The following is a 12417-nucleotide window of genomic DNA, read 5'->3' on the forward strand; positions in this document are numbered from 1 at the left end:
TTGATGTAGCATTTTTTTGCTTTTACTTAGAAGGAGATTTATGTAGATGCGCACACGCTTCTGTCGCCTCACTGACAGGCAGTGTTGACAATTTGCCGACTCACGCCTGACGGAAAGCACGTATTGTCATGTAGTTTCTGTTCTCAACGAGCGATTGCTACCGCGAGTTGCTCGCCTCACAAAGCTCTCACAGGCGGTCAGTCTCCAGGCAGGCTCACGCTGCATGCTCAGCATCAGGATTGAACATTAATCGCGCATGCGCAAAGCCACAACTGATACCTGTCAGCTGTCCTTCACATCTCCACCTCATTCAACTACACTTCAGTGCACTTGTTCAAGCCAACTGGACTTTTCTCACTGAGTAAGAAAAACTGAACTGGAAAACCTTCATTTCAGGAGGGGGGGGAGGATACATTCCTGCATTAAAATAATGTTTCATGACAGTTTGGATGATTTGAAATGGCCATTTATTATCACACTAGCATTTAATTATCATGGCAAACAATTTTGCTGAACTGTAAGTGAAGTACAAAAAATGTAAAATAATGCAACCTGTAATTATTACTTGTGAACAAATATCATTCACATCTTACTAAACCTAGCCACTCGAAAGTGAACGAGGTAAACAAATCCTTACTGTTTCCTCTTCTGAGCTTATGTAGGTCACGTGAAAACATATCCAAAGATCCGTACCTGGCAGATGAACGAATCGTTCACCTCCTGACCATGTCTTTGGATTAATGTTTCGTTTTTCTGCCAACCAAGTCTTCAGGTCAATGATTCATTTATTTGCCAGATACGAGTCTTTGGATCCTTTTCCACGTGACCTGCATAGGCTCAGTACTTGTAGAGGAAACAGAAATGATTCGTTCATTTCCCAACTCTGTCTTTGTACGAGTCTTTGTATCCTTTTTCATGTGACCTGTATTCAACGAATCATTTCTATTTCCTTGGCTGAGCCTATGCAAGTCCCGATGCACGCCCACAAGAAAATTCTCGAATCTTTTTTTGAGAGGACTCATTACTCTCGAGTCCTTGTAAGGATTCGTTCAAAATGAACGAATCGTTCACTAACGACACATCCCTAACACACATATTTCTACACGAGTATATATTTATAATCACATATGAATAAATTCAAACGTGATCCGTAAACTACAAGTAGACTACATATCGGAAGTAACTGTAACTTCCTGTTAATACTTTGAAGGCAGCTGAAAACTGTCCGACTTGATCGCAGTTTTTTGTCAACATCTCCCACAGCGGCCGCCTGCTCTCGTCTGGATTCCAGGCGAGGCACAGCTCTAACGAACGAGCCTAGTCAGACACAGAAGTCATTTGCATATGAACACCTATCAAACTATTTTTTTTAAAAAAAAACTTTAAAAGCCCCTATTGCTTCGATGTCTTATATTGAGCGTTAGGATGACTTGATAAACAGATACTGTGACTGGTGAGTCTGTACGATAAAACATCTGTCTCTTGGGCGATTTACAAATCAGGTACGATCCGCAGGGAGACATTGCTTTGGAGGGAGATTTGGCAGGCTATGGCAGAGAGAGGTGGACTTTGGCCCAATCCCAATCTCCACTCTTACGGATTTACAGACTTTGAGGCGCGCTCCCGCAAAGTCCTTGAGGGTTTAGGCGTGTCCCATTGTCTAATTGTCGAGTGCCTGAGGGTTCCGTTGCAGACATTTTGAGCCTTTTATGGACCCTTTCCGTCAGTCAACATTAGATGCTGACTTTGCCTAAGGGAATTACCCACAATGCATTGCAATGTGAGGTTAAACACACAGTTCCCAATGGAAGAATCCATCCATCCATCCATTTTCCGCCGGTAATCCGGGGTCGGGTCACGGTGGCAGCACACCCAGCAGACCGACCCAGGCTTCCCTCTCAGCTGCAACATTTTCTAACTCATTCTGGGGGACCCCGAGGCGTTCCCAGGCCAGCCGGGAGATATAATCCCTCCAGCGTGTCCTGGGTCTTCCCCGGGGCCTCTTTCCAGTTGGACGTGCCTGGAAAACCTCTAATGGGAGGCGTCCAGAAGGCATCCGGATTAGATGCCCGAACCACCTCATCTGACTCCTTTCGATACGAAGGAGTAGCGGCTCGACTCCAAGCTCCCTCCTGATGTCCGAGCTCCTTAGCCTATCTCTAAGGCTGAGCCCGGCCACCCTACGGAGGAAGCTCATTTCGGCCGCTTGTATCCGCGACCTCATTCTTTCGATCACGACCCAGAGTTTGTGACCATAGGTGAGGGTTGGAACGTAGACCGACCAGTAAATTGAGAGCTTCGCCTTCCGACTCAGCTCCCTCTTCACCAATACGGACCAGTACAGCGCCTGTTTTACTGCTGCAGCCGCACCGATCCGCCTGTCGATGTCCCGCTCCACCTTACCGTCACTCATGAACAAGATCCCGAGGTACTTGAACTCCTTCGCTTGGGGGAGGCATGTTGTCCCCACCTGGAGGGAGCAATCCACCGGTTTCCGGCAGAGAATCATGGCGCTAACTCTCATCCCTGCCGCTTCTCACTCGGCTGCAAAACGCCCCAGCGAATGCTGGAGGTCACGGTCCGAGGAAGCAAACAGGACCACATCATCTGCAAACAGCAGAGAGGCGATCCCGAGGCCCCCGAACCGGATTTAGTCCGCCCCCCGGCTACGCCTAGAAATCCTGTCCATGAAAATCACAAACAGGACCGGTGATAAAGGGCAGCCCCGGCGGAGGCCAACACCCACCGGGAACGTGTCTGACTTAATACCGAGGATACGGACACAACTCCTACTGCAGGCGTACAGAGACCGGATAGCCCGTGCCAACGGATCCGGCACCCCATATTCCCGCAGCACCCCCTACAAAACCCCCCATAGGACTCGGTCGAAAGCCTTCTCCAAGTCCACAAAACACATGTAGACTGGTTGGGCAAACTCCCAAGACCCCTCCAGTAGTCCTGAAAGGGTAAAGAGCTGGTCCACTGTTCCACGACCGGGACGGAATCCGCACTGCTCGTCTTGAATGCGAGGTTCGACAAGCGGTCGGAGCCTCCTTTCCAGCACCCTGGCATAAGCTTTTCCCGGGAGGCTGAGTAGTGTGATACCACGATAGTTCGAACACACTCTCCGGTCCCCCTTCTTGAAGATGGGAACCACCACCCCGGTCTGCCAGTCCATGGGCACTGTTCCCGACCCCCATGCGACACTGAAAAGGCATGTCAGCCAAGACAGCCCAGCAATGTCCAGCGCTTTCAGCATCTCAGCATCCACCCCCGGCGCCTTGCCACCAAGGAGCTCTTTAACTACCTTAGTGACCTCTGCCAGGGATATGGGTGCACCCACCCCAAGGTCTTCAAGCGCTACCCCCTCCCCAGGGGACATGTTGGCCGGGTTTAGGAGTTCCTCAAAGTGTTCTTTCCACCGTCCGACGATGTCCCCAGTCCGAGTCAGCAGTTCCCCTACCCCGCTGAGAACAGCCTGGGGTAGGCCCTGCTTTCCCTTTCTGATCTGCCGGATGGTTTGCCAGAACCTCTTTGAGGCCAACCGAAAGTCCTTCTCCATGGCCTACCCGAACTCTTCCCATGACCGAGTTTTAGCATCCGCAACCGCCACAGGTGCAGCCCTCTTGGCCTGCCGGTACCCGTCAGCTGGTTCAGGAGACCCCTGGGCCAACCAGGCCCGAAAGGCCTCCTTCTTCAGCTTGACGGCTTCTCTCACTACCGGTGTCCACCACCGGGTTCTGGGGTTACCGCCGCGACAGGCACCGACGACCTTCCGACCACAACTCCTGGCGGCAGCTTCCACAATAGAGGCTTTGAACAAGGTCCACTCGTATTCCATGTCCCCAGCCTCCCTCAGGATGCGTGAAAAGTTCTTCCGGAGGTGGGAGTTGAAGACCTTCCGGACAGGATCCTCAGCCAGACGTTCCTAGTTCACCCTCACAACACGTTTGGGCTTGCCAGGTCTTTCCTGCCGTCTCCCTGCCATCTGATCCAACTCACCACAAGGTGGTGAGTGCCTGAGGGTTCCGTTGCAGACATTTTGAGCCCTTTATGAACCCTTTCCGTCAGTCAACATTAGATGCTGACTTTGCCTAAGGGAATTACCCACAATGCATTGCAATGTGAGGTTAAACACACAGTTCCCAATGGAAGAATGGAGACGTAAAAAGAACAAAAAGGTAAATAAGGAGGCACGAGGGCATTTAGCCTGATAAAATACCTTTACAACATTATGGATTAAAAATGGAACATAAAAACACATGAATTAGAGAGGAATGCAAGCATAATATATATATATATATATATATATATATATATATATATATATATATATATGAAAATACTTTTAAATGACTTCTCATCTTGTCAGGAAGACGTTCAAATCAGTGAATAAAAAGAATGAAATACACAATTGTACAAAATATTTGTTTATGTAGTCACGTGATGTTGCAGCAAAGCGCTGTCCTATTCATGTTTACACCAGTTCAAGCCCTCACAGACTTTCTCACTCAATCACTTAGCAGCTGACGTCAGTGAGTCCCTGAGGGTTCAGGGCTTGAGGGTTTAGGGTGGAAGCCCAATCCCAATCTCCACCTTAAGCCCTCAAGCCCTGAACCCTCAAGGACTCACTGATGTCAGCTGCTTACTGGTTGAGTGTGTGATTCTGTGAGGGCTTGAGCTGGCGTGAATATGAATGGGACAGCGCTTTACTGAAACATCAGAATCAGAATCAGAAACTTTTTTATTGCCACGTGAGTAGGTACAAACGAAGAATTTGTCCTGGCGGAAGGTGCATCACAGCAACAACAACAACAGCAACAGAGAACATTTAACTATACAAGAGAAAGTATAAGATAAAATTTGGATAAACAAATAATAAGTACAATGTAAGTAAATAAGTAAGGTGCAGTAAATATGCAGTGAATAATTAGCAATGCAATTAAAAAAATGAGAAATAAAGGTAGCGATCAATAATAATAACAATAATAAGAGTAAAGGTGAAGTAATGTGCACGGAATGAGGTTATGGTTGTTGAAAGTGACAGGTGATGGGTAAAGTGGCGAGTGACTATGAATGTGTGGAGGGATGTGCAGGGGAGAGAAGGGAGACAAGGGGGACAAGGAAAGGTCCTGGGGGAGACAGAGACAGTCAGCGGGGGACCCGGGCTCTGTTGATGAGCCCGACTGCTGCTGGGTAAAAACTGTTTGTGTGGCGGGAGGTCCTGGTCCTGATGGACCTCAGCCTCTTGCCAGAGGGAAGGGATTCAAAGAGTTTGTGTCCAGGGTGAGAGGGGTCGGCAGCAATCTTCCCTGCCCGTTTCAAGGTCCTGGAAGCAAACAGGTCCTGGAGGGATGGCAGATTGCAGCCAATCACGTGACTACATTAAAACATATTGTGTACAATTATTTATTTATTTTATTATTTTTATTCACTAGTTTGAACATCTTCCTCACAAGATGAAGTCATTTTTAATTATTTATTTACTTGTTTTTCTTAAAATGAAATGTTTGATGAATCTACAAAAATATATGTATTTTCTGTTTGCCTTTAATTGCCTTTAATTCATGTGTTTTTATGTTCCATAATGTTGTAAATGTATTTTACCTGGCTAAATGTCCACGTGCCTCTTTATTTACCTTTTTTTACGTCTCCATTGGGAACTGTGTGTTTAACCTCGCGTTGCAAAGCATTATAGGTAATTCCCTTAGGCAAAGTCAGCATCTAATGTTGACTTACGGAAAGGGTTCATAAAGGGCTCAAAATGTCTGCCCCACAGCCCTCAGGCACTCGACAATTTGACAATGGGACACGCCTAAACCCTCAAGGACTTTGCGGGAGCGCGCCTCAAAGTCTGTAAATCCGTAAGAGTGGAGATTGGGATTGGGCCAAAGTCCACCTCTCTCTGCCATAGCCCGCCAAATCTCCCTCCAAAGCAATGTCTCCCTGCGGATCGTACCTGATTTGTAAATCGCCCAAGAGACAGATGTTTTATCGTACAGAATTGGCCGCAGTTTACGACATAAGAGAAGATTCCCAAAGTTTTGAGCTATAAATTATGCCGAAAGAGTATACGGTATGGAGTAGACAGCAAATTTAAAATATTTTTTTCAAAAGATCCTGACGTCTCTCTGCAATCTAAGTATGACATTGTGCGCTCTCAGCTGCGCCATACACACCAATGTTAAAGGCAGAAAAGGTGGAGAAAAAGCATGAAACAAAAACGCTGACAGTTAAAAAACTATGAAAGCTATCAATAAGTGGAGTCATGCGGTAATAGCTGAACGCTTTGTCAACATTTTAAACTTGAAATGGTGTCTCTAGCTGAAAGCATGGCAGACTTTTTAGCTTTTGGAGTTGAAGAAGTTTTGAAGATGTTTTTCACTGGAAACCATTCATTTTTATTTTCATAGAGAGCTTCAAATTTTGAATATTTTAAAAAATACAAAAAAGGTAAAAAGTGTAGAATAATAGTTGAAGGTTTTGTCAACATTTGAAATTTCAAATGGTGTCTCTAGCTGAACGTATGAATAACTGGTAAATGTTTGTGAATGTTGAAGATGATTAAAAGATTTCCCCTTTTGGTCCCATTCTAAAAAAATCATAATAAGTTTAATAATTCACAATTTAAAAAGTCAGAAATATGAAAAAGAAGTTGCCATCCTGTCTTTAAGTAGCTGAATATTTGAAAAAATGAACTTTTTTCTTTAGCTGAAAATATGAAGAAGTTAATGAGTTGCAAAATATGTACAGAAGACATAATAAAATAATAATTAGTTTAAGTTTAATAAAGATTTGAAAAACAATAGTTGGAATGTTGAAGCATTCCAGACACACAGGTGTCTGAAGAATTCCAAAGACTTAAAGCACGTATTACATTTTGCCTGCAGTTAACTTAAAATCAATTAATTTTAAGGAGCCATGTGGTTTGCTCTCACTTTCCCTGGAAGGGTCGTCATTCAATTTACACCCACTATCTAGACGTGGACCAATTGACAGTGGCCAGAAGTTTTGCGACGTCACTTACCTCACGTGGACCAATCACGGTGCAGTGCGTGAGACAGATGGGCGGGCTCTGTATTGGAGGGTCATTACCGGTTGTTGCACCAGAAGTCAACACAGAGTTAATTACAGGAGAGGGAGGGTTTTCCCTTTCAAAACAAGAGCACATCTATCGCCTCTGCCTGCACAAATAATAAAACCCTTAAGAGGGTAGCCGTTTTATAACTGCATCGCTGTTTTTTGTGAAATTACGTGAAGTTTTTCCTATACGGCAGTAGGCACTGTGCACCTTTAAAAAAATTATATATATATATATATATATATATATATATATATATATATATATATATATATATATATATATATATATATATATATATATATATATATATATATATAAAGGGGTGGCTGTTGCTCAGGGGGATGAGTGGTTGTCCCGTTACCACAAGGTAGTCGGTTCGATCCCTATTCCCCCCACAGTTTACACGTCTCTGAGCAAGACACTTAACCCCTAGTTGCTCCCTGGGCGCCTCACAGGGCAGCCCACTGCTCCTTAATCAAGGATGGGTTAAATGCAGAGAAGAATTTCCCCAAAGGGATAATAAAGTGCATGTTTCTTTCTTTTCTTAATAAGAAAAAAAAGAAACAAAACATGCACTTTATTAATCCCCTTGGGGAAATTCTTAATAAGGTAATATAAATTTACTTTAAGAATGTATAGCTATTTTTAAATGAAATACATAGTTTCTCAGTTCACCATTTACTGTTATTCATTTTGAATTAGTGCCTGATTAAAAATAACTTCAGTTATTTGCATTTGTAATGCCTGGCTCTTGAGCTACATTGTGTTTTGCACTGAAATACTAACCGGAAACCGTGTATGTGGTTGTTGTTAGCTTGACAATAGCTTTCCTCCCAGAAGCGGCATCAGTGGATCCAATGAGGTGACGCCGCGTTCCGGGCCCGGTAGCTGAGAACGAGCCGGTGATAAGGGGAACGGAAAACGGCGGTGTGACACAAAGCGGTTCTGAATCAAGGAAAGACCAGGAAAACTAACTCCAGAACCTCAGCACCCGCCCAGGATAGCACAGTCAACACTCGCTTTGCGGTCGGGTTGTACGGTAAGTTGAGCTTCTGCTCAGCACAGTGTGTCAGTCATGCTTTCATGGAGATGGTTGTCAGAAAGGCAGCTAGCTAACAGTAGCTGAGCTGTCAACTTCTGTTGTGCTTTTTTATTATAATTTTTTATGTATTTTACACTGAACGGTCCGAAGACGGCACGCGCTGTCCAGTTGCGCTTGAATTGAACCGTTTATGGTATTACGCTCAACAATGATTGTCGTATACAACTAGTAGGCTGAGAGCTAATAGACATCAGCAAAATATACAACCAGCCACCTCATCCAAGGGAAGACCAAGTGTTCGAGTTAGTTTTATTAGAGTCAGGTTTTTATGTTTTTTTACTTTATCCATTCGTGCATTCATACGACACTGTCTCACGTGGGCCACAGAAGTGCTATTTCTCTCTAACACACACACACACACACACACACACACACACACACACACACGGCATTGACTCTGCATTTGAAGCTCTCCTTAATACATTATTTGCACCACTGAGAATGAAACTCAGACTCTCCAACATCGGAACTTGACAATGACGTAAATGCCACGTGTTTGGAACTGTCTATGATGTAGTTGGGGATCAGGTGCATTGTTTGCTTTTAATATCCTTGGCACTACCTGTCGGTGACAAGAGAAACATTAGCTGTGGCGGGATATGGCGCAAAAGACTGATGTAAATTACGTGTGATGTGAATATCCCAGTTTCTACTTGTGGAGAAGTCCTGTGACATTGGTAAGCATCTGGACAGTGCAAAGATGAACCATGGATTGAAGGTGTTCTCTATCAATGGTGGTTTGGAATGAGGACTTGTGAAACTCTATTAAGATTATAATGTTTGACCTGTTCATCCTGCAGCTTGTCATGGAGGGGAGAAAGATGGCACCGCTTGTTCTCTTCTGTCTTGTTCTGGCAATGTTGCCCTCGCACACAGGTAATCTGAGCCATCAACTTATTTCCCTAACATGAAACCCTCCTAATAGTTGTGATCAGTGCTGTCAACGAACAGAGATCACTCTGGTAAAGGCAGAGCACCAGTCTAGTTTTACAACACTCCCATTCTACATGCAGCTATTAAGATAAGACAGATCCACAATGCAGTTCTTCTGTACCTGTGGCGTTTTTGGTGTTTGTTCCCTCTTGGCCTCGGCAGCTTCATGTAACACATCTTTGTGTCTGCAGTGACTGTAGCGGTTATGTCCATTGACCTCGGCAGTGAGTGGATGAAAATAGCAATCGTGAAACCTGGTGTGCCGATGGAGATTGTTCTCAACAAGTGAGTATAATGTTTGTCCTGATCACGGTACAGTGATCGCACACACCTGGTTTGCCCACACCCAAGTTTATATTTCCATAAAGCTTAGCATGAAGATACATTTCAGAAATCAACATTATGTCTGCTGTGTTGTTCTGCAGGGAGTCGAGGAGAAAAACACCCACAGCTGTATGTCTGAAGGAAAATGAAAGACTTTTAGGAGACAGTGCCTTGGGAGTGGTAGGACTTGTTGTTAAATGTCTTTAATTGAGTTCAATGGGATGTCTGCGTAATTCCATGAATATCATGTACTTTATCAATTCATGGTGCCACAATTGAATTGACTACAAACTATCTTCTCCTTGTATGCTATTAATCGTCCCATATTGCATTCGTTTCAGTCTGTGAAGAGCCCCAAAACTGTTTATAGACACCTCCAAGGCCTCCTGGGCAAAAAGCACGATAACCTTCAGGTGGAGCTCTACCAGAAACGTTTCCCTGAGCACCATCTGCTGGAAGACCCAGTAAGAGGCACAGTCTACTTTAAAAACTCAGAGTGAGTCTCTTTACTCGGTTTCATACAATACATGATCTATTCAAGTTATATGTGTTTCTTTCTAATAGTTAGCATGGTAATCCCCTGACCTCACAAGGCAATCATTTACTTTCTTGGTGTATACAGTAAAACTCCCTCAAGTACTAATGCTTGTTATAATTTTCACTGAGGATGAAGCACTGTAGCCCTTAGCCCTTAGAGTTAATAATAATATTTTAATTTTATTAAGTGCTTTTCTGAAGACTCTTTACATAGGAATCATTCGCACAGTGGTGAAAGAAGCTTCCATGAAAGGTGCCGCATCAGGACTATCTAACTTTCGTACACCGTAGTTGCAGCTACGGGAGGAATTTTAGAGTTGTGTCTCACGGACACGTCGACATGGACTAGCGGGGCTGGGGACAACCTCTGCTCACCGCTGTGCCACGGTTTCCCGGAGTTACGATAGTAGTTGACATGAAAACATCAATACCAAAGTAGAACCTGCAAAAAATGTTATCAATAGATAGTGGTTTGGACTGCAATTAATCTGGCTCTGGGTTTTTTCTCCTGCCAGAGAAATGCAGTTCACACCTGAGGAGCTCCTCGGAATGCTGCTCAATTATTCTCGTGGACTTGCTCAGGACTTCGCAGGTCTGTTTGTTTCGTGGAAGACGATGCATCAATTTATGGTTTGATAATGTGAAGCATATCGATTCATTTTGTCTTCCTCTTCCTGATCCCTCCAACTCCCAGAACAACCAATCAAAGATGCAGTGATCACCGTCCCAGCCTTTTTCAACCAGGCAGAGCGCAGGGCAGTCCTCCAGGCGGCACAGATGGCCGGTCTAAAGGTCCTTCAACTCATCAACGACAACACAGCTGTGGCCTTGAACTATGGGGTGTTCAGGAGGAAAGATATCGACAACAATGTTAAGGTCCACTCTCAGCAATTCTCTCAAATACACATTAACAATCAACCTGTTGATGTTATATATTTTCTTCTCGTTGACTAATCCCGTGTGCCTAAGTACCAATGTATGCATCTAGTAACCGGGACAGAGTCACAAGCAGTTGGCAATCACACATAGACTGAGACACATTCTCTAACCTTATGGGCGCTACAGTATGTGGTACGACACACGCTCTGTGTAACTAGAGCTGTAATGTTAATGCTCACAGCAGATGGGGCTAAAGGGATGGTGGACACTTGACTGGATGGCGATCGATATACCATGGAACGTTTACAAATAGAAAACATTTGTTAACGATCTTTTGTTAAAGATCTCTTCAATAATTGCAGAAATGTAACTCTCCTTTATGAAGCAGGCCATGGCCACACCCTCCATCAGTGAAATTAATCGGTCATGATCTTTGAGCGTCAATCAGCTCGTGAGCCTTCTGCTGTGCATGTGCTGTGCCACAATGACATGACACGTGACTCCTATTTTACGGAGAAAAGAAGTCGGGAAGTATTGAGACTTAACACATTGTTGGTTTTGGTCTTCTCCAGAGATTTGTTGACAATAACAAACATAGAATATCCACAGCTTTATTCTTAAATGAATCTCACCATTAGGTAGAGCAATGCATGATGGGAATTAATCTGTCACTGTGCAAGAAAACAAGCTACACATGACTAATTACTTTTAATGTTGTTACCTTTTCAGAATGTAATGTTTTATGACATGGGCTCAGGCAGCACAACAGCCACCATCGTCACTTATCAGATGGTCAAAACCAAGGAGGCTGGCTCCCAGCCCCAGTTCCAGATCCGAGGAGTCGGGTGAGTCAAGCATTGCCCCTGAGAAGTGTTTACTATCTGATGGTAGAGCATTGAGTAGTTTAAGATTAGCTGTGTCCTTGTTTTTAAGAATGGGATAAAAGTGTTCAATAATAAATAAATGACATGTTACAATGAAAAATCATATGAATAAATACTTGACCTAATGCACAAGATCATAATGTAATAACTTTAAACAATACTAATTATTATGACATTTTAGTTCATCATTAATACATTCATAATGTATGGAAGTTCATTTGTATAATATATTTTTCTATTTCATAATTCATAATGGTGTTTTTTTTTCTTCCCGTACTGAAAAGTTTGTGGTTACAAGAGGCTTAGAGAATTGAAGATAACCCAGGATCCGGTCTACCTAATGGAAATGTAGCATGTAAAGTTTATTGACCTGATTAACAGTCCACTTTTTTTTTCTCCTAATCAAAGACAACTATGGAAACATGTTTTAATTCCAGTTGAGTCAAAAGATAGAATAAGTAGTCCTTTGTTTTTCTAAGCTGCAGTGTTGGAATAGGAGTTTAAAAGCGTGTCCCTAGGGGCTAAACACGGCTGCAAGTATTTAGTATTACTTGCTCGGATAAAACGGTATCTGAAAACTGATGCGTTAATCTTAAATACACTCAACATGGAGCTTTTGAGGATAAAATCCTCTGAGCACACTCGGCCACTAACCTACATGTCTGAATAAAGGC

The 12417-nt window shown here is 43.7% G+C and overlaps 1 protein-coding gene across 2 annotated transcripts in view; it reads left to right on the top strand.

The window, feature by feature from the left end:
• Positions 1–7929: 7929 nt before the first annotated feature.
• The window catches only part of hyou1 (hypoxia up-regulated 1), a 35610-nt gene continuing 31122 nt past the window's right edge, over positions 7930–12417 (top strand). Inside the window, exons 1-8 of one of the 2 annotated variants that reach the window (XM_068600749.1) lie at positions 7930–8123; positions 8987–9062; positions 9311–9404; positions 9545–9623; positions 9785–9939; positions 10496–10572; positions 10675–10856; positions 11589–11704. In XM_068600749.1, the coding sequence (XP_068456850.1) occupies positions 8993–9062; positions 9311–9404; positions 9545–9623; positions 9785–9939; positions 10496–10572; positions 10675–10856; positions 11589–11704 (773 nt within the window). In that variant the 5' untranslated portion in view covers positions 7930–8123; positions 8987–8992. The remainder of the gene's footprint in view (positions 8124–8986; positions 9063–9310; positions 9405–9544; positions 9624–9784; positions 9940–10495; positions 10573–10674; positions 10857–11588; positions 11705–12417) is intronic. The other variant, XM_068600750.1, reaches the window with a different exon arrangement.

The sequence above is a fragment of the Clinocottus analis genome, unplaced genomic scaffold (genome assembly GCF_023055335.1).
Source record: "Clinocottus analis isolate CAN_PGR_092001 unplaced genomic scaffold, fCliAna1.0.p SCAF_5, whole genome shotgun sequence".
NCBI lineage: Eukaryota > Metazoa > Chordata > Actinopteri > Perciformes > Cottidae > Clinocottus > Clinocottus analis.